Source organism: Netta rufina, assembly GCF_964035555.1.
Source record: "Netta rufina genome assembly, chromosome: 8".
Lineage (NCBI taxonomy): Eukaryota > Metazoa > Chordata > Aves > Anseriformes > Anatidae > Netta > Netta rufina.
In genome coordinates, this window is record NC_140131.1 from 10,241,700 (window position 1) to 10,260,562 (window position 18,863).

The 18,863-nt window shown below is 44.3% G+C and overlaps 1 protein-coding gene across 1 annotated transcript; it reads left to right on the forward strand.

The window, feature by feature from the left end:
- Positions 1-907: 907 nt before the first annotated feature.
- On the forward strand, positions 908-18,759 carry KIF2C (kinesin family member 2C; the record flags this gene model as incomplete). The annotated part of the gene is made up of 21 exons (XM_084290974.1): positions 908-971; positions 1,081-1,175; positions 3,153-3,257; positions 3,492-3,540; positions 6,237-6,353; positions 7,086-7,196; positions 7,589-7,689; positions 7,944-8,039; positions 9,237-9,291; positions 9,379-9,541; positions 9,795-9,885; positions 11,464-11,527; positions 12,634-12,725; positions 12,992-13,134; positions 14,461-14,665; positions 15,091-15,201; positions 15,435-15,502; positions 17,215-17,323; positions 17,411-17,527; positions 17,893-18,019; positions 18,680-18,759. 21 exons carry the CDS (start codon positions 908-910, stop codon positions 18,757-18,759), a joined length of 2,163 nt encoding a protein of 720 aa, XP_084147100.1.
- Positions 18,760-18,863: the final 104 nt, after the last annotated feature.

Consider the following 18,863-nt stretch of genomic DNA (forward strand, 5'->3'; position numbering starts at 1 on the left):
GGGAAGTTTCCCTAACCTTGCATGTTCAAAATTCACTGTACAGCATGGCAGCGGGGAGTATGTTAAGCAGGTAAGGGGGAGGTCCCGCTGTCCCGAAATAGGGCGGATGGATAAGGAAAACAGGGTGAGCAGTGCGAAATCAGTAAAAAACAAAAATCAGGGGCCCTCTACTCCCAGCCCCTGCCCCAGCCCCCAGCACAGGCACTGCCAGTACCCAGCACGGCAGGCCCCGCCCCCAGACCCTGCTCATTTGCATACCCATGGTGCACCGCGCGGTGCCGCCCGCCCCGTCCCGCTCCGGTGCCGTTTCCGCCGCTCCCCGGGGCCGGCCGGGGCCGGGACCGGGGCTGAGGGGCGGGGAGGAGCTGGGTGGGAGCAGGGCCGGGGGGAGGCGGGGTGGGGTGGGGTCGCCGTGAGCTGGGGGGCGGCGGGCGGCGCTGGGGCCGGGCCGGGTGGGGAAGGGAGTTATACTCTGGTTTCTCTTCAGATCGTATAAATCTTTCGCCTTTTACTAAAGATTTCCGTGGAGAGGAACAAGCACGAGTGTCGTGAAATTTTTTGAGGCTCTGTTTCGGCAGGGCTACCCATGCTTGGTTAAAAATAGAACAAAAAACCGCTTTTTAACCCCAATTTTCTCTTACTCCTTTCCACTACCCTTTAAGCGTCCGCCTTTCCCTCACGCTATCTCAGCTCTTGCCCTAGCGACCTCACCGCGCATGCGCACAGCGCCTCCATGCCCCCCCACCGAACTACACTTCCCATGATGCCCTGCCCCGCGCGGGGCACGCCGGGAGTTGTAGTCCCGCGGCACTCCGCCTCCCGGGAGGCCCCGCGGCACGCCGGGCGCGCGGCGTTTAAATCGTTGTCGGTTGGGCGGGCCCGGCCTGGCGCTGCCCCCACCGCCGCCATGGACCCCCGGCTGTACCAGCGCGTCTGCCCCGGCCGCGTCCTCAACATCCAGCGCAGCAACGGTGCGAGGGGGCTCGGCGGGGCGTGGGGGGCACCGGGAACGGGTGGGGGGGGTCCCCGGGGGTCCCCGGGGGTCCCCGGGGGTCCCCGGCTCACGGAGCTGCCTTGCAGGCCTGATCCACAAGGCGACGGTGCGGACGGTGAACGCGGAGAGGTCCCTGGTGGCCGTGGAGTGGTCCGAGGGCGGCGCCGTCAAGGGCAAGGAGGTAAGGCTGTGTGGGGTTTTTCCTCAAAAAACCTCAAAAACGGTCCCGTCTGTGCCTCAGCCGGCTCCTGCCGTGCTGGGTCTGCCCTCAGGTGGATTAATGCTTCGTCCAGGCTGGCGCAGATAACCCCGCTGTGCTGATCGCAGGGGTTATCTGTAAATAAACGTCCCCAGGTAAGGCGTGGGGGGGTTGTGACCACACCTGAGCGGTGCCAAGAGGGCTCCTGGCCCTACAGCCACCAGGTAGGATGCAGTGTGTGTGTCTGTGCCCCTGCTGGGTGGCTTCCTGTGCTCCCACAGCCCCAGCTCTGCTGTTATCTGCTGCCTTCTGGTGCCTCTGGCAATGCCCTTCCAGCTTTCCTTAGGACTTTGTAGCTGTGCAATAAATGCAGCGCTGTTTGATGCTTTCAGGTGTATTGCTTACAGCCTGGTGTTATAATGCCAGCCCTGGTGGACCCAGAGGGATTTGTAACACCCAGCATACAGCCCTCAAAGTCTGAACTGTGACGCAGCTTCATCCCCCTTTCTCTGGGGCACAGCGTGCTGAGAGGCCTCCAGCTGTGTTTTTAGTGCCCTGCTCTCTGATTCCTCTGCACTTTACTTTTCAGGGAACGTTATCTCTTCCTTAGAGATACTGAGTTTTCTTTCTCTGCAACGAGAACCTTGCACAGAGAAATGTCTCAGAACAGACAGGGAGCAAACCACGGTTTTGGGCTAGAGTCCAAGTGACAACGGCGCTGCTGGATTTGAATCACTCTTGGCCAGTGCCAGTCTGAAATGTCCCAGTTAGTGTAGAGAAAAGGCCGTGGGGCCCTGCTGGTGGAACTGCCGTGTTTCCCTGGGGGGATTGAGGTTGTAGCTGAAAGCCTGGCACTTAAATTCTCCTTTGGTGAATGAGCAAACACGCTGTTCTTGGCAGTTTCTCTGGGAACTTAGGTACTGCAGGGCCTCTGAAGAGGCTGTTCAAAAAGCAGCATTTCTTACGTGCTGCTAGTGTGTATCATACCATCCACATACACTTGCTTCTGAGGGAATTAGTTTATCTGATTAGATGCATACAGATTTTATATAAATCAAATTTCTACGTTTTTTTCTCCTATGTTAGAATGTGGTATCTCCATAGGATCACACGAGTGTTTTTACTCTTTTTATATGGACCCTTATTTCATCAAAGTAAATTAAGATTTAACTGAGAGCTGGATAACTTCCTCAAGTGGTGCTTGTGTTATTGCTTTGACGTTAGGTGAGTTTCAGTGCAAGCTGCTGTGGCACCGGAGTTATTTTTGTGTCCACGTGCTTTCAAGCTCTTCTGCAGGGTTAGGTTTGGAAAAACTGAAACGAGCGAGGCGGTGCCTTTTGTGCTCGTGCCTGCCCTTGGCTGCCTGCCCCATGGTCGCTGCCCTGCGTCTGGGCGCTGCGGAATGCTGCGGAGGCAGGATTATGACTTCACTGGAAGGTCAGGCAGGAGGTGGCAGCTGGTCCTAGGTAAAATCACTTGCAATTGCCAGAGAAAATGCAGGTGAACTGACTTTTGGATTAGATGCTGAATCCCTTGTTTCCCGAGGTCTAAGTAGCTCTCTGAAGTTTATTTCAGTAAGCGCAGTCACGCAGTAAACTCTTAATGCTCTCCTAGCACAGAAGTCATGGAGATTTACTAAGATTAGCTGTAAGAGATTAAAGCAGTTGATGCCAAATGTGCTTTGCCTATCTCCTCAGACGTGTTCTATGGCACCTGCAGAGCTGCGTGGTGTTTGGCAGATGAGGGTAAATGGCATAACTTGCACGTTTCTTCTAGTACTATTGGACATATGAGACTCTTCAAATGGGGTATAAGCTATTGCCTAGGACCTTGAAGCTAGAAGGCTGCTTTAACTTAACATTTGGCAAGCAGTCAGTCAGGTTTGTTTGCCTGTACTGAAAAGCAACATGTAAAAATGCTGTAGGTGGTAGCAGCAATATTTTACCTTTGCTCTTGCAGATTGATATTGATGATGTGATAACAATAAATCCTGAGTTAACAGAGGAACTACGTGCTGCAGATGTGAAAGAGAACCTTCCTTTGCAAGAGAATGTGACTGTACAGGTAAGCATTTTAGTCTCTCCGAAGGTGCTAACATGTCAGCAGCAGCATGCTTTAGACCAGATCTGTTTATAAACGATACTGGCAGCCTTACAAGTCAGAGACCTCATGCTTTGCGTTCTGTCTCACCATTAGGCTTTGGTCAGAAATCCTTGTTGTATTAATGTTGTTTTGTGTAGTGCTGTGCTAGGTATTCATGGCTTACTGTGATGACTAACGGCACTCATTGTTTTCCAGAAACAGAAGCGTAGAACAACCCTTTCAAAAATTCCTGCTCCGCGGGAAGGTGAGAAAATATTTCTTTTCCTCTTCAAAACAGTGCTGATCCTCCATTGTAGCCATATTATTCCAGTTTAGTGCCTCATAACGCTGCTTGCTCAGGCAATGCTAGTAAGAGCATACCCCTTCATATCAACACTTTGGACTCCTGAGTGCAGAACTTCTGCCAGCAAATTGCCCTCCTGTTCCTGTGAGCTCAGGTTTGTTGACACGTTGCCCTTTTCTTCAGTATTGCTGTAGTTATTCCTTGATGCTGCTTTAAATGTCACTAGGAAGTTCCTGCTGCAGTGAGGTTTAAAGTTTTGTATGGGATTTTGCAAATGCCACAAAAAAACAAAAGGTAAGTGACAGTTATTAAGACAAAAAGGTGTCAAAATGAGAATGGAAAGGGCAAGGAAGAAATAGTAGTGTCAAATGGATGTCTCCTCTTCAAATAGTCCCTCTAGACAATAACTTGAGCTTTATTCCTGGAGACATTTCAGACTAGGCAGCCAAAATGCTAGCTGGTGTGCCACAGCTCAGTGACTCAGTGTCAGTACAGTGTTTTGAGCACAGCCAGAAGAGGAGACAGGTGTGGAAGTGTGGGATTGCTAAGGAATTGTTTTTTTTTGAGGTGCTGGGATTAGGAAACTCCCATATTGTTTTTTACTTTATCTCTTTAGTTGACTCTTGCTTTTGAGTTGACAGCATTAAAGGTCTATTTGTAATGTACTTGAGTGATGCTGAGGTCAAAGGGTTGCAGATTTATTAACTCTTAATGTACACAGCTGGATAGAACTTGCCCTTTTACGTGAGCTGTGAATGGCTGCATTTGTCTGGCCTTTTTTGTTGTACGTGATGCAAGACAGGGAAACTGGAATCAAAAGACAACAGTACAAATCCCCTTGTATCTGAGAGGCAGGAACAGTCTGAGAAGCTTAATGTGTCAAAAGTTTTTCTGATCATCTTCAAATGCAGAGAACTCTCCACAGATTTTGTGAATCAGCAAGAAAAATGATGTGGTAAAGTGCTGATTGTCTCTAGACAGACCTGATTAATGGAGCTGGATAGCCAGATGGAAGAATAAAGGTGTTTTAATCCAGTCAGTGGCTGATGGAGAAATGTCCTCGCAGAGGCTGCTGCTTCCCTTAAGTACGGAGTCTAATGGCAAATCTGACATGCCTGTTGCCTTTGCTACTAGCAGAGTCTTGTCCCTGAAGACTTGCTCACAGTACAAGAGGGAAGTAGTGACTTCAGTATTCATCAGATATTACCTATTATTGCAGTTAGTCCTTGACACTCACGGGCTATGCGTGTCCTGTAGCAAACTCTGTGCTGCACCAATCAAAAAGGTAATGTTGGCTTCAGGTTTCAGTTCTTAGGCAAAGCAAATTAAAGAAGATCAGGAGGCGTCTGTCTCCATCTCTCAGGGAAGTAAGAAAAGCAAAAGCAGTGCTTTCAGAATGAATTCAGAAACAGATACTAAGTTCTCTGAAGCAGTAAGAGCTTTAGAGGTTTTTGTATATTCTTGTGCACAAGAACAATCTGAATCAAACCCATTTAGATGCAGCAAATCCTGCAGCTAATATTCTTGTTTAGGACCACTATTGTTTGCAGAAAGTGCTGTTGAGTTTATGATGAGATCAGGTGTCTGGGCATGTGTGGCAAAAGGAATGAAATACCATGTCTGTGTATAATGAAATGGATTCTTTTTGTTCCTAAAGTTGCGACAATGGCACCTAAAGTCTCTGCACCTGAGCAGAAGAATCCAGGTAAAAAGTTAACACATGAGCACTGAATTTTGTGGGCGCAGTTGTAAGGAATTTGATCCAGAATTGAAATTCAACCTTGATGTGAAACAAACCTAATTTCCTTTCAAATCATAGTGATTAATTCTGGATAAATTCTTGTGATTGCTGGAGGTGGAGGTGAGAGTAGCTCTAGGTTTCATACCACACTTCTATTTTTTCATATCAGATTTGCTTTCTTGACAAATCAGTTGAGGTGTATGTTCCTGTCACCTGCTAAGCTTCCTGGGTGAGTGATTTGTCTCAGTGAAAGAACTGTAACTAGGTATGAGGCAATGGAGACTGCCTACAGAAAGGCCCTTTTTGAAGGTTTGCTGTTGCAATTATAGGTAGTCTGTCTTGTAGCTGAATTTAGTGTCATCAAGCTGCCACTGCTACACACACCATCTGTGTTTGGATGTTGTAATGGTGGGCATGATCCGGCTCATGACCAGTTTTCCCTTTGGATGTGGAAGGCAAAAGAAATTCTTTTATCCTGACTTTTCCTTAGAGCTTCCCTAGATAACCCGCTCTGTAGTCTGTATAGCAAAATTAGCCTTGGTTTTCATACTGTCACCATCACAGTTAATTCGTAGCCCTGTGAGTGTGAAACTTCAGAGGATTTCTCAGTCCCCTGAGTTGTAACTGCCTCCTTCCTAGGTATCAAGGCTCCAGAACTGCCATATTAGTGAATCCTTAGTGGTATCTGGAAAGAAATTCATTGAAACTGCAAATTTGGAATGAACTGTGTGCTTTTCTGTAGTGGTCACTTCTCACCCACCTACCTTTCCAGTAGTGCTTTATCCTAGGCTTTGGTAATGCACCAGAGGTCTGAAAATGGTTCTTTTAAGTACAACCTGCACTTCTTGGAGTAAGTGATTACTTACAAATGTCGGAGTGTCTGCATGATGCTGAACTTGAATTCGTTTTTCCAAAGCTATGCGTGGCCGCTCCAGGATGTCTGTCATCACGGAACCTCAGTGCAGCCTCCAGGAAAATGAGATGGTGGATCCCTGCACTTCTACACAAACAAGAAACAATTTGTCAGTTCCTGGTGAGTGGAAAAAGAACCCAGAGAATTCTTAATAAGAAGCAACATGCTTTGTATGTATTTAATTAGGTAAACTGCAAATCTAGGGGGAGGAGCAACCCCTACCCCTTCATATATTAAATGAGAGAGGGGGAGTTCGGCCACAATGTAAACATCCAGGGCTTCTGCCTGAAGGGGTTCTCAAAGGACTCTGAAAACTATGTTGTTGAAGGATGGTGTACTTTGTTAACGAGAGCTGCAGCTGTGCTTGTGGTGCATGTGGTATCTGCATACCAGCATAAAGTGGCATTTACAGGGCTAGAGTGGGAAGCCAAGTGCCTTAATAGTGCTGACAACAGGCTCCAGCTACACTGGTTGTAGTTCTACCTATACCAGTAGAGTAAAGTAAGGACTTTAGCCTGCCTGAATAATGAATCTGTAGTTATTTATCTTTACCAGACCTACCCCATGAATAGCTGTGGGCATTCCTTGCGTATTAAGTTTTGCAAAGGCATTCAAATAAGAGGTTTGATATTAACTTCTTGCCTGGTTGGTGTGGCATCGATTTGTAGCTTTGAATAAAGTTTGTGATCAGTGAAGAATTTAAAAAATTCGCACATACATTTTAGCAAGTTCTCCTTCCTGATCCAGAATTGGAGTTGAGGAATAGCTGTGGTCTGTGAGGATTTGCAAATTACGAAATGTTCTTGATCTTTGGGTTCCAGTTATTGTCTTTGGTGTGGCTTCTTTCCACAGGTGGCCGTACCAAGACTAGCAGGCTGAGCTATGCTCCAGAACCCACACTGACAAACGGAAATTCAGAGGATCATCTGCTTTCTGCTAGAATGAACCCTCCAGTGAGCCCAGGTACCTGGCAGCAGTGGATAAGAACTGGCTCACCAGTCAGAAGTGCATCACTGCAATTGCTGCTTCGTATATTTCTAGACGAATGATTTGAAAGGGTGGCTTAAGAAACTCTTTTTGCCTAAGTATTTTTATTATAAATGTATCATTCTGTTATAGTGGTTGTCTCCTCAGAAATGCTGCCCTTAGAGTGATGGTGTGACATGCTAACCAGCTTCTGGTAGGTAGATCAGCTTTGGGAAAGAAACCCTGAAAAATCAACGACCATTCTTCTGAAGATGACTGTTTCCTATACAACTTAGGCTAGTCTGTCAGTAACCTTGACATTTTTGTAAAACATCATGCTTAAAACAAGGTGAAAACTTAATCCAAGGAAGTGTTTTCATTTTATCTAGTTCGGCGAAGATCTAACATTGTGAAAGAGATGGAGAAAATGAAAAACAAGAGAGAAGAAAAGAGAGCTCAAATCAGTGAAATCAGGACAAAACGTGCACAGGTAGAGTACTCTATGCCAATAAGAGAAAATTCTATAAGGTAATGCAACCTGGTAGTTAAAACCAAAATGTATTTTGGACAGACTTTGTTCTTCAATTTGTGCCAAAGGATGGATTGATTCTAGTTTCAGAATGTTCTGAATCTTGTGGCCTTCAAGTGAATACTTTTCTAACTCTCAGTTGGTTGTGTTTGGTGTTCTCTGGGGCTTTTTTTCTGTTACGGGTTAATTACCTTCATGTCTGTTTTCTCATGCAGGAATTTGACAGCAGTTGTCCAAACTCGGAGTTTGCACGGATGATCAAGGAATTCAGAGCAACTTTAGACTGCCAGCCACTATCTATAACTGACCCAGTACGTAAATACTGAGGCTGCAGAGTGCAGCACACAGACACTTCGACTTCTTTATTTTGTACTGATGGTTTTAGCAGATGAGCAAATTAGTGCATCACAGCTCTTGGGAAATCCTCTGAGCATATTGTGATCCTGAGGGCACCCAGTGGTAAATGCAAGGTCACTTACCTCTCCTATTTAGGGCTAAGCTGCCTCGCATTGCTTTGTGTATGGCACTAGTGAAGAGTTTACACTTTGAAAATGATCATGCAATGCTTTGTGTGTAACATTAGTAGTTCTCAGAGCTTGTAAAGGGCAGAGCCTATTACATAGCAGTTTGGTTTGTAGGTGTAGGTATAAGTAAGTTAAACCAGACTAGTTGCCCTATGTGTTAGATATCTAAGTTGTATATTGAGTAATTTTAGAGTAGGTCAAAAAGTGAAAGAGCAAAAGTAGAGGTCAAACTACAAAAAGCAGGTTCACCTCAGCAGTTACGGAGGTGGCATTGGTTAATTCCTGAGAACAAGTAGTCTTTGTCTAGCAAAAGCCTTGCTATAGTCAGTGGAAAAAATGACAGCATTTAAGTTCAAGCATGAGTAGGTGCTGGCTAGCATAGAACACGAGGTAGTTTGTGTACTTGCACCTGACAGAGCTGAGAACCAGCTGCTTGTGTAGAGGTCCCTGCATGACAGGGCTGAGCTTGTCATCTCCTACCTCCTGCTTCATCCAATGGAACGGGCACTTTTCAAACCCAACTGATGTGCAGCTGTGCTGCACAAATAGCTAAACTTACTGCATCAGTGAGGAACTTCAGGTCAAAAAACCCTCTAGAGGTAAATTAAAATGATAATTTACCTGGATTTGACTCTAGTTGCAATAGTAATGTCACAGATTGTGCTGGACAGCTGGCCAAGAACTGAACATGTTATTGATCCTAAAAAAAAAAAAGAATATTTGGGACACTGTTTTTAGCGTAGGAGCATTTCTGTGCAATATGTTGAGAATGCTACCCAGGAGTAAATTGTTCATAGTGTTGCTTGTGCATTCAATGGACTTTAAGACTTACACTCCTCCATGAGTGGGTCTCCTCCTGACCGGTACCAGAGGAAACTCAGTGTTTTGAAAAGTCAATGTGAGGGAGCACGGAACCTTTCTCAGTGACACTCAGTAGGTGTAATTAGGAAGTAATTATTATTTGTTTTCTTAACTTTCTTTTAGATAGAAGAACACAGGATTTGTGTCTGTGTCAGGAAGCGCCCTCTAAATAAACAAGGTGAGTGTTCTGACAAAGCAGATCTGACTTTGGAGCAGTTTGACATTGATTATTCATGTTAAATATGAGGGTCTCTTCCACCAACAGAAATTCTGAAGAAGGAATGTGATGTGATTACTGTTCCAAGCAAATGTGTCCTGCTGGTCCATGAGCCAAAGCAGAAAGTGGATCTAACAAAATACCTTGAAACCCAAGCATTCAGATTTGACTTCTCATTTGATGAACTGGCTTCTAATGAAATGGTGTACAGGTAATGCTTTCCTCTTGTTGGAATGACTTTCAAGATAGCACAGAGCTATGGCTAGATGACAGCCTAGTTTAAAGAAACTGCTGCCTGCAATAAATATGAAAATTATTTTTGGAGGAATCCAAAAGACTGAAAAGTTTAGTTTTGGTGTGGCCTTACGCAAAAAAAAAAAAAGAAATTAGTTTCTTTAGGAAAATTAATAGAGCAGGATGTGAACTGCTTGCCTTTAACTGTTTTTTACCTTCTGAATATCCAGGTTCACTGCTAGGCCTCTTGTACAGACCATCTTTGAGGGTGGAAGAGCGACATGTTTCGCATATGGCCAGACAGGCAGTGGCAAGACACATGTAAGTTTTTCTCCAAAGTATCCAATCTTCTAGCTTTAGATAATGTTGAAGTTCCTTGATGTTACAGGATTGTAAAAGGAGCTCAAATCTTGCTTTATTTTCTTAAAAAGATAACAGTTCCAGTTGTTAATCCTCTTTTTCTGTATTTCTGTAGTTAGAAGTGTTAGTGGCTTTCCTCTGAAGTTGTGAGTAAAGTCATGCTAAATTTATCCCATAGTTCTTTTTTAAAGACCCAAGGATGATATCCTGACGTATTAGTGACAGAGCCATAGCTATTCCTTGCCTTGAACTGCTGTTGCTGCCCCAACTTTGCAAATTAGGGCTATTAGCCTACATCTGAGACAAAGGCTATTGTCTGTATTGTATTTTGAGTTTGGAGACATTCCAAAGACCTTAGTGGTTATGTAAGAAAATGCTGCTTATTTGTTGCACATGAATGCTTAAATGATCTGGTATTGTGAAGTGGTGGAAATTACTGTGTTCACTTTCTAACCACTCCTTCCAGCCCACCACCTGCAGTTTCAAGAGAACTGGCAATTGTGTATTCTGCCTCAGAGAATTTTCAGCAACTGGGTTGTCTTTTTCCTCTTCTATAAACTAAAGGGAAGGAAAATGGAAATTCTCTGCCTTTACACTATGATAGTGGAGCCAAATCCATGGTCTTCTTGCTCTGCAAGTAAGCCTTTAGGTCAGACCAAGGTGATGTGGACTGGACTTTGCTAGCTAACCAGCTTAAATGATAAAGACAGGTGCTGTCATTCAAGTGTTAGAGGCAAAGTTTTTAGGCTAGGTTCTCCTATCACTATTACTTAGTCAACTATTTATCTCCTCCATTAACCCAAAAGGAAGCACTGTAGAGATTTGGATATGGCTGTCTTCATTGCACTAAAATGCACACACAAACCTGCTCATCTGAGCATCATTCAACTGTAAGGCATTCAAATTTCCTGATTACTTCCATTTCTTAATTACTTCCTCTTCCTGATCCTAGGGCACATAAGTAGTGCAAGGACAATAGCTGCACCTTGAGACTGGAATGTTGCATATTAAACTCTAGTAGATTGAGAATATATCATGGGATTGAGATGTGTTTTAAATGATTCACTGAGATAGCACCAAGTAAAAATTCTGTGAGGATTAAAGGTACCTGTCAAAGAAGGTAAAGGAAGAAGCTTGGTGCACAGGGTTGATTCATTTTGATATCACACATGAGTTTTTGCAAGTCATGGTGAAAATGGTACTAAACTTATTTCCAAACAAATGAGTCTCTGCTCTGGCCAGAGGCTATCCAGTTGCACTTGCATTTCCCCTAGGAGGAATAACTGCACCGAATTCCTGTGAAGTAGTTAGCACTGCAGAGCCTTACAGGCGTTTAGCTGACACTTTGAATAGTCCAAATCTCTTCTCTGAACTGATAGGGAAGTAGAAAACCGACTTTAATTGTACTGCTGCAATCACCTCACTGACATCAGTTATCATATACATGATTACTTCCAAGTATGTTCTCAGTACTATAATCAGGTAGCCTGACTGGCTCTTGTGCCATATCTCACTTTTGATGGCCTTTTCTCTTCACAGACTATGGGTGGAGACTTTTCGGGGAGAGCACAGAATTCCTCGAAGGGCATATATGCTTTTGCATGTAAGTTGATTCTTTAGATATGAAAATTAAATTAGTGCATGCTTTCCTTAAATAGATAAGGTTTGTTTTTGTATGGATACTTTTTTTTTTCTGGGAAAAGATACATAAGTTTTCATTAATAAGTGGCGGTGTTTGTTGCAGGAGATGGGATTAGTTTTTCTGTTTCACAAACTGTATTTTCCATCCAACATCTAGTTTTCTAGATCCACCTGCTTTTTAACACTTGTCAGAAAAGATTTACTTTTGAGATAGGTGACGTATCTTCTAGTTTGACACTTGTTGGGCTGAAACATCTGATTTTGATTAGTTCTGCTTTGCTTTTGTATCAGCCTAAGGATGGTGCTTGGAAATAGCCTGACTTGAATGCAACAGAACACTATCCATTTCTGATATAAAGCTTTTTATACAGAAAGCATACAAATCTGATTTTTTTCATTTAAGCACTAGATGTAAAAAAAAAAAAAAAGCACACATAAAGCACCTGTTTCTGAGAATATCTTGTAAACCGCTCCTTGATACAATCCCTAGAAAGCACCACGAACCCTGACCTCTTGTACTTTCCCTACAGAAGAGCATTTTGTGAAACTATCTGTGTAGCAAAGCAGTTGAAACAAGCAACTCTTTGCTAACTCTTTGCTAGTCCCTGAATCAATTATGACTGTCTCTGAAGGAAAGTCTGCTTTTCAGATCAAAGTGTGAAGTCTGTTTGTGAGAGACTGAACTCGATTCAAACAAAGGCCCAACTAATCTGCTAAATTGTCTCCAGCAGCAATGCTGATGCTCAGAGAGGTGTCTTCCAGATTCTCCACAGGAAGAGCTTCAAACAAATGCTTGACTCTTGCAAACTTGTCCAAAGCAATAGCAGATCATAATTTTCTCCCAGACCAGCAAGGGGGACAGTATTTGCTTTTACTGATCTTACTGGATCAGTTAGCATTGCTGTCTGCAAGTAATATTAACAGTAGAAACCAAGCATTTTCTTGGGATAGCCATCATTCAGCTGCCAGGAGCACTACATTATGGCTAAGCAATATTCAAAAGCAATTCAAGTAGCAGCTAGGGTATGTTTTAATGTAGCTAAGTAAACTCCTGTCTTTCCTCACTAGCACAAGATGTCTTCCTTCTTCTAAACCAGCCCAGGTACAGAAGTCAGGACCTGGAAGTCTATGTGACTTTCTTTGAAATATACAATGGAAAGGTAAGACTTTTATATTAATAAAATAAATAAATCCTAGCATGACTTCTGTGACTGCATATTTGATAAACAGAGGAATGAAACTTTATAGTTTAAATAGTTCTATGTACTCTACTGTTCTTGGCATGTTTGGAATTGAATTGGAAGACTACGTTAAATGTGCTGTTCCTATATAGTTCTCTGCTTACTCTGTGCTGTCTTTATAGTCTCAAATCTCTTTCTCAAGGAGAGTTATTCAGACTTGTCTTGGTTTTGTTGCCTGAATATAGGTGTTTGATCTCTTGAATAAGAAGGCAAAGCTTCGAGTCCTGGAGGATGGCAAGCAGCAGGTCCAGGTGGTTGGCCTTCAAGAGAGACAAGTCAGCTGTGCTGAAGATGTCATTAGAATGATTGAGATGGGCAGTGCATGCAGGTTTGATGCCTTAAAACAATAAGAAAAGTCCATGTCCTGTTGTACCTCTGTATCTGCAAAAAATGTGACTGTAGCCCAGGGCTTGGAGATTTCAAAGAGGAGGCTGTTGTACCCACTAACAGACAGGCACTGATCCACACCTGTGTGTGAAAACAAGAGGGTTACAGAACAAAGGACTGGCAGGGATGGGTTTAGCCTTCCTTGCATAGTTGGCCACATGTCCTCACATCTCTTCTGAAGAGAGAAACAGCTCAGCTGAGATGGCTGCCTGGTGCCAATGCCTATTTCCTAGAAGTAGTTTACAGGAACATATGTAGTTCCCTGTGGGCTTGTAAGATCGAGGAAGAGCAGATGGCATCAAGCTATAGCTGCAAAAATACTTGGTCTTAACTGCAGGCCAGATGAGTTGTTCCTGTAACAGCAAAAATGCTTCATGTCATTTGGGGATCTCTAAAGGGTCCCTGAGAGAAGGTGCTGAGGGACAGCTGTAGGCTTGGCTGCTCATCTTGGCAGGCCAGCTGCAGTTGGGGTATCTCTGCTGTTGTACTGGCTTGTCTTTAATCGGGGCTGAATTCTGTATCGGCAAGTCTTACCTGTCTAATAAGGTGCAGCTGTTAGGGAAATATTACTTGGCAAATGAGAACTCCTTGGCTGCAGTATTACGTTGCACGTGCATCCTGAAAGCTCATTTAGCTAAAGAAGCATGCACAGCAGAATGACATTTCAGCCAAGAACTAACATTTCAGACTCCTACCTCCCCCAGCAATTTTTAAGGACAGCCTCCTTATATTTTCCCCTAGGAGCAGGGATGTAGGTGGGGCAGCAAACCTGCCAGCCCTTGCAGGGTATAAATGATGATGAAGGTCACAGTGAGGTTTATGGTACATCAGACTCCAATCTCTTGCAGTGACAGAGCAGGTGCAGAGGTTAACCAGCAAGCCAGCTTGGCTGGGGAAAGGGATTTACCATGCCTGTAATGTGCTAGCACAGCTAATGTTGTTTAGTGGAGGAAGCTTGGTGGAGCTTACCGTGTGATAGCATTAGGAGAATGACATGTGGTCTGCTCTGTGGCAGGAAGATGCTGTGCTCAAGGTATTTCTTCTAGCTTCAAATGCATACAAGGTATTAGCAGTCAGAAAAATATTCTAGTGCAGGCTGGTTAAGTTGAGCCAGGCAGCTTGATATGAGAAGTGATTCTTTATTTCATGCAATCTTGAGGTATTAATGTGTGGGTTAAACAACCGAACTGGCTGCAGGTCTAGTGCTGTCGGGACCTCAGAGTCTTCTGTGACACAGTTCTAACACTTGTTTGCTTCTTTGTTGTAGGACATCGGGACAAACTTTTGCAAATGCTAGCTCTTCACGGTCACATGCCTGCTTCCAAATCATACTGCGCCGAAGAGGGAAGATGCTTGGCAAATTTTCCTTGGTGGATCTGGCAGGAAATGAGAGGGGTGCGGACACATCTAGTGCTGACAGGCAGACACGAATGGAAGGGGCAGAAATCAATAAAAGCCTGCTAGCTTTGAAGGTGAGCTATAACTCAAGGAGCAAATGGTACTACTCAGCACATGGATTCTGTTTTCCTCTGGGGTTATCTGCTGTTTCTTTCTAGTGCAAGGGAAAAGAACAGCTAAAGGAATCCCAGCTTTGTATTTTAATAACCATGAACATGTGTATACTTCCACTTATAATGTTCCCAGGAAGGCAGTGTAGTTTTGCCAGACACCCATTTCAAGCTTCGTTCAAATTTTTATTGAATGTATGGTGGATATACCACGTATCTTTTTGACAGTCAAGTATGTGGAGTCTATTTAAAAGGCTATGAAGCACATACAGAGCAATGGAGATGACCATTGTCCAGCCTGTTGGGTTTACTAGCAGTTGGTGGCTGTAGCTTGCAGAGCTGTTTGAGAAGAGATGCAGCGACTGCATTCATGATTTGTCTCTTCTTAGGAATGTATCCGAGCTCTAGGCCAGAACAAATCTCATACCCCCTTCCGGGAAAGCAAGCTGACCCAGGTGCTGAGAGACTCCTTCATAGGAACTAACTCAAGAACCTGTATGGTGAGTATGTGCGTGGCACAGCTGAACCCACTCACTGCTTGTGATCTCTGCAATTTGTCCAGATAGCTGCATGCTCCCTTTCTAAGGGGAGGGGAGTTGGAAGTCACAAAGCTTCAGTTCTCTGCAAAAAAAGTCTTGCAATTTTTCTCCTTACCTCACCCACAGCAACTGAGACCAACAACTGGTGAGCTCTGAGACGTGGGACTCACTGTGGCTTTCTGTTCTGTTTGCAGATAGCAATGATTTCTCCAGGCATGAGTTCATGCGAGTACACCTTAAACACACTGAGATACGCTGACAGGTAATGGCCTTCCTGGCTTGGGGATTCTACTCTTGTTGCAGAAAGTGTTTTGGCTGCTTTCATACTGATCAAAAGTTCTCTTGGTGTCATTACCTGTGATGACAATTTGGAGGTTACATTTGCTGGGAGCGAATAATCTTAAAGCTGTCTTCAGAAACTATCATGGGGGGGATAATAGAGGTTGTATAAAGCCATAACTCTCTTTTACTCAGAGGAGTGTTTTATATAAGACTTCAGACCACCTTGTTTTTTGTAGGGAGTTTACCCTGTTAGCAGCACATCCTGAATGGTTACCTCCATGACTTTACTTCTTGTAGTATTCTATGCAGGGTCCCCTATGTGTGTGCTAAGAATGTTTCCCTGATGTGACCCTACACTGATGCAGAAGGACAGTAGGTGTGTTTGATGGACTTTAATAGAAGCTAATAGGGTATGACACTAAGGAGATTTTGGGTGAAATCTAAAGAATCTGGAGAACTCATGTGCCTTGCAGCAAATGGTGTGAATGTGGATTTTGAATGCTCCGTGGTTGGGCTTTGGGTACCTGCAGTGCACAACAGATTTATAAGCACTGAGACTTAAGATTCACAAGGGGGTCTTGCTGAAACCTGGAACTGCTGTGCAGAGCAGAGAGCCTTTATGTGCCCTTACACCTCTCTGGTGGGTGACAAGCAAAAAAGGACAGACTACAGCTACAGGGAGAGCAGCCTGTATTAAGTCTAAACTCAACAGCTAAGGAAACAGCTAAGCCTTTCCCTTTTTCACCAGGGTCAGTGGTGCTTGAATTTTTTGTTGCTGATGCTGTGTTGTGTGGATCTGTGTGCTGTGGCTGCAGAGCCTATGACTTCTGTCGTACGTTAACAAGATGACACTTCCACACTTCAGATTTGGTAGCTTTCCATTGTTTGGTTTGCAAAAGGCTGCTTGGTTCTTTCCTTTCCAGCCTTTGAAAGGTGTCTGCTAATTCAAGCCACAAGCATTCAGGAGCACTAGGGATCTTGACAGGTTTCCAGATTTTGTTCTGGATTGAAGTTCTTTTTCTGGTGGACAGTCATTCCTAATCACCTGAAAGTACACGACAAAATGCAACATCTGACTTATGGTGTGCTTCAGTAAGATGCTAGTCTTCAGTTGTACACATTGGATTCCTAGCTAGTGTACAAGGCAAGTTCAAGCTATAAAGGGGGTGTGTAAGCTGGAACTGGAAATATAAAGCTGACATTAGTAACTAGAAAAAGTACCTAGCTGATGCCTGACCTCTACCTCTAGCTCTGTGTCCTCAGATATGATTTTTATCCTTATAGGCCTATTCTGGCATGGAGGGTCTCTATGGGAGGGGTGGGGATCAGCCTTATTCCTTTTCTTTCCATACAAAGTCCTCATAATTGGTCACAACAAACCAAGCCGACATGTGGAAGATAGCCTGTGTATGTGTGAAAGGCTTTGCTGGCAATTAGTATTGTGTACTTGGAACGCTTCTCTTGTGGAGAAGTCCTAAATTGATGTGGCTAGGCTGGATGTAAAGACACATCTCTTGGCTTTGCTTCCCACAGCCCTCTGGAGTTTGTCCATGAAAGCTTGCTCCAGGTGTGGTAATGTGGATTTTTTTTAATCAATGAAGTCAGTGCTGAGCACAAACGGATTGCAGTAGCTGTTTTGTGATGCTGTAGCTCTGCAATTGCTGAAAGACTGAGTGGTAAATCTTGTTGCAGAGTGAAAGAGCTCAGCCCTCATAATGGAGGTGGTGAAACACAGAATCACATGGAGATTGAGGACGAGGAAGCGGAGATCAGTGGAGAAAGCTCAGCTCTTCAACACAATGTACGTGTGGGCAGTGGGCTGAACAAATCTCAAAGCTTGAAGTTGTTGAAAACAATCTGCTGTTCTTACTTGAGCTGTTTCTTGCAGCTCTCCAAGGATGAGGAGGAAGATATATCTCCCCACATGTTCCATTTCCGTGAGGCTGTCACTCAGATTGGTGAACGGGAGGAGAAGGTTATAGAACAGCTTAGAGAACTGAGACAGGTAGGTGGAAGAGGCAAGCCCAGCCTAAGCTGCCTTCTCTATGTTGACAGGAACTTGCCTTGTCTGCGCCTAGGGCTACTGGGCAGGCTGTGGGCTGTAATGAAAGATGCTGTCAGTGGTGTTACCTTTTCCTCAGTGCCAGCTTTTCCCTCTGGCTTCCTGCTCAACTGGTTTAACTGTGGAATTCCAGTGCTTGTGGCCAGCCAGTCCCCCTCCCCTCCAGCTAGCAAGCTCTGCTTGCACCAACTGATACTGGGCTGTCAAAGCTCAGCTCTGCTCTGGTGTGCCATATTCAAAGCAACTCATTGAATTTTCAGAAAGCTGACTTCTCTGATTTCTCTTCATGGTCTTTCTTGTAAATACAGAAAATGACGACTGAACTTGACTACCTCTTGGGAATCACAGAGCAACCAGACTATGATCTTGAGACCTTTGTGAGCAGAGCAAAGTACTTCGTAGAGGAGAGCTCAAGAAATTTCCTTAGTGTCAGAGGTATGTTAATGCTTCTTGAGATAGTGCCTACTCAAGAGTTTCTAAATAGCAGTGTCACTAATCTTTTTTTCTCTTGAAGATCTGAAATAACATCAGCTTGCTTATCTGGGAGTGGTGGTGGTGTTGAGTACTCAGTCCTTCTGCACTGCTGATAGTTCTGAGCACTTTGCTAGGAGATCACAGCATCAGACCTGAAATGTCCTATCGTCTGTACTAGCCAAAACTTACTTTGAAAATATCTTCCACTTTCAATGCCATATAAAACTGCCCGCTCTTGAGAATAATGCTATACCCACTAAGAAGAGTTGATGTAACCAATGAATAAAACAGACATAGCTTATCTCTTGCCTTGCCCAAAAAACAGGCACCTGAGAAATAGATGCCGATACCATAGGCATTTGTAGGGGTATGTCTACTATTTCCACTTTTGTTTTCATGGATATTGGGCCTTAATATCTATCCAATATCTATCAGCTTACAAGCTTTGTGAGATCCAGCAGGATGTGATGCTGGGGATCTGATGTTGGCTGAGCTGTTTTTGCACAGTGCACTTGCCTCTGTAGCCCTTGCAGATGGCAGCAGCTGAGCTGAAAAGAACAGCTGGGCTGGAGAATTCAGCCCTCAGGTCAGTCCCCCTGCTAATGCTGTCTTCCATTACAGAAACATTGGATGCCCTGGTGGTCGCCATGCAGCTGGAGGAGCAAGCCAGCAAACAGATGAACAAGCAGAGGCCTCAGTAAATACAGCAAAACCTGGTTCACAAGCAGTCTTCTGTATGTCTTGCATGTTTGTCAGTGGTTTGAGTAACTCCTATTTCAAATGCAGCAGGGTGTCTGCAGGTCTG